Source organism: Tachysurus fulvidraco, chromosome 25, assembly GCF_022655615.1.
Source record: "Tachysurus fulvidraco isolate hzauxx_2018 chromosome 25, HZAU_PFXX_2.0, whole genome shotgun sequence".
Taxonomy (NCBI): Eukaryota; Metazoa; Chordata; class Actinopteri; order Siluriformes; family Bagridae; genus Tachysurus; species Tachysurus fulvidraco.
In genome coordinates, this window is record NC_062542.1 from 17607060 (window position 1) to 17609559 (window position 2500).

Below are 2500 nucleotides of genomic sequence, written 5' to 3' on the forward strand. Positions count from 1 at the left end.
ACCTTCTCTGAAGAGGAAAGGAGAAGATTCATCAACACCTACAGGAGAACCTCCCAATTTATTTAATAATCTGTGTAATAAAAGAAAAATAAGATCTTACAAGCCCTTCGGTCCCAAATCATGGATGAATGACAGCTGACTCACATCAATAAACTGCAACTAATATAAAAAATATAAATATTTTACATTTGTGAAGTCCATCACATATCTACACACTTCAGTTTGTGTGCATGTTATCTGTCAGAATACTGAGAGGTGAAGACTCACGGTGGCGTGGTAGTTTCTGTACAGTGGCATTTTTAGCAGCTTGTTTAAATAATCCTCGAGCTGACGCTGTTCAAACACATCATGAATAATATTATTATGCAAATGAGGAAGCTGCACAAATTTACATATTTAACAGTAAAATTATTAACCTGGACTCAGAATTGGTTACAACATCATGATGCTGCAGTGATTTACAGCTGGGTGCAAAAGGTTTGGATTCCATTGGGTCTATTTTATATTTAATCTACAAATAATCTTTACATTTAATTCCAATTTTAACCTGATATTAGTTGAACTTTCATTATTCCATTCTTTTAGTCTTTCATTCCGTTAAAGACATCTGTGAAATTATAATCTGTTATAAATGACATAATTTTTCAGGTATAATTGTATTTTTTCAGGGTCTGAAAACTTTTGCATTCATCTATAAATAAAGATTTAAACTCACCCTCCGGCTGGACACTTGCTCCTCTCGGGCGAGTTCGTCTCCTCCGCCGCGGGGCAACGTGGGCATCTGACGTGTGTGTCTGACCGTCTGCCTCCGCTCTGTGTGACTGTACAAACACACACACATCAACACACACAGGAAAAGGAAACAGCAGGAAACCTGCAGGAGATAGAGAGAGATGTTCTGAGCTCACGTGCGAGAGGGAAGAGGGATCTTCAGGAAGGCTTTGTAGGTCCGTAATTCTCTGTGCAGCTCCATGAAGTGTTTCTCCTTCCTCTTAACAATCCAGCTGAAGTTCCCGTGTTTCATATCGATCCTAAAAACCGCAGGAACTTTCTGAAATGCAGACGTCATGACACCAATCGTCACATTACTGAGAATAAGCACACAATCAAAACCACAAATCTGCTCTCAAACCAAGTGTAGAGATAAAAGACAGAGTGACGCAGAAGGTCAGAAGGTTGTTGATGTATAAAGGTAATGTGTCCAGAATGTTTCCTCTTTAGAGCTCAGCCTCTGCTGTGGGATGTGACAGGATGACATCAAGATGACAATATATAACATCCCCCAGCACTTTTCTGAGCTCTGTGTCATGGTGTCAGTGTTAATCTGAGTTCTGCCTTATGTGATGAACTCTTATCTCTGTGTAGAAGCTCAGTCTGTGTTCTGCTGCTCACTTTACCTTTCGTATGTCTATAACCGTGCAGTTCTTGACTAAAAGCCGGTGTTTATTGTGAATAAGTGTTCCTGAAGCTGAGATTACAGGATGGAAGGCAGCACAGTTTCACACCACAGATGACGCGCTGCTGCATTTTGTAGTTTCATTTGAGCTTAAAAGCCATGAAGTGATTATTTATATTGTGTGTTTTCACACTTTTGCTTTCTCTTGCATAACGAGTACAGCAGAGCATGAGGAGGAGGAAGAGGAGGAGGAGGAGGAGGAGGAAGAGGGGTGAGATAAGATAAAAGTCTAAAACTCACACATAGGCACACACATGCACACACAGGCACACACACACACATGCACACACAGGCACACACACACACAAACACACAGGCACACACATGCACACACAGGCACACACACACACATGCACACACAGGCACACACACACACAAACACACAGGCACACACATGCACACACAGGCACACACACACGCACACACACATGCACACACACACGCACACACACACACGCACACACACGCACATAAAAACACACGCGCACACACGCACAAACACACACACAGACACACACATAAAAACACACACATGCACAAACACACACACATGCACATACTGTAAACACACGCACAAACACGCATACGCGCACACACTCGCGCGTGCACACGTGTGCACACACACACAAGCGCACACACACGCGCACACACACACAAACAAACACACTGACCTTTGACACACTCCTCTGGTTGGTGAGGTTGAACCGGTCCTGTGCACAAGCAAAACGCTCCACCTCCAGGATTCTGGCAGTGATGGGAGCTGATGTGAGGAAGACTCGAGCGTCCTGTTCTTTAAATCCCATCGTCTTGTAGATCAGAGAAAACAACACTCGAGTTTCTACAACAACAACAAATCAGCAAAAACCTTAATAATGCTGAATTAAGATGAAAGATCTGTGGATTCACCTCGTGTGTAAATGTATAACTCACCTGCACTGTTAGCTCCTGGACCATCAAACATGTCCTCTCCATCTCCAATGTCCAGCTCACGTGTGTCCAGGTTCTCTATGATGTCGGTCATGTCTGAGGCCACCAGGTGCAGTG

The 2500-nt window shown here is 43.2% G+C and overlaps 1 protein-coding gene across 5 annotated transcripts in view; it reads right to left on the minus strand.

Moving 5' to 3' along the window:
* Positions 1-2500, minus strand: part of pld1b (phospholipase D1b) — a 25663-nt gene that overhangs the window by 10564 nt on the left and 12599 nt on the right. For 4 of the 5 annotated variants that reach the window (XR_007139454.1, XM_027173809.2, XM_027173810.2 and 1 more), the window contains exons 2-8: positions 2387-2500; positions 2128-2294; positions 909-1051; positions 716-821; positions 268-333; positions 101-159; positions 1-7 (exon numbers count right to left, since the gene is read on the minus strand). The exon at positions 1-7 is cut by the window's left edge and continues 86 nt beyond it; the exon at positions 2387-2500 is cut by the window's right edge and continues 60 nt beyond it. Coding sequence is in view for 4 of the 5 variants with exons in the window: in XM_027173809.2 (XP_027029610.1) it covers positions 1-7; positions 101-159; positions 268-333; positions 716-821; positions 909-1051; positions 2128-2294; positions 2387-2500 (662 nt within the window). In the remaining variant the exon portion in view is untranslated. The remainder of the gene's footprint in view (positions 8-100; positions 160-267; positions 334-715; positions 822-908; positions 1052-2127; positions 2295-2386) is intronic. The other variant, XM_027173811.2, reaches the window with a different exon arrangement.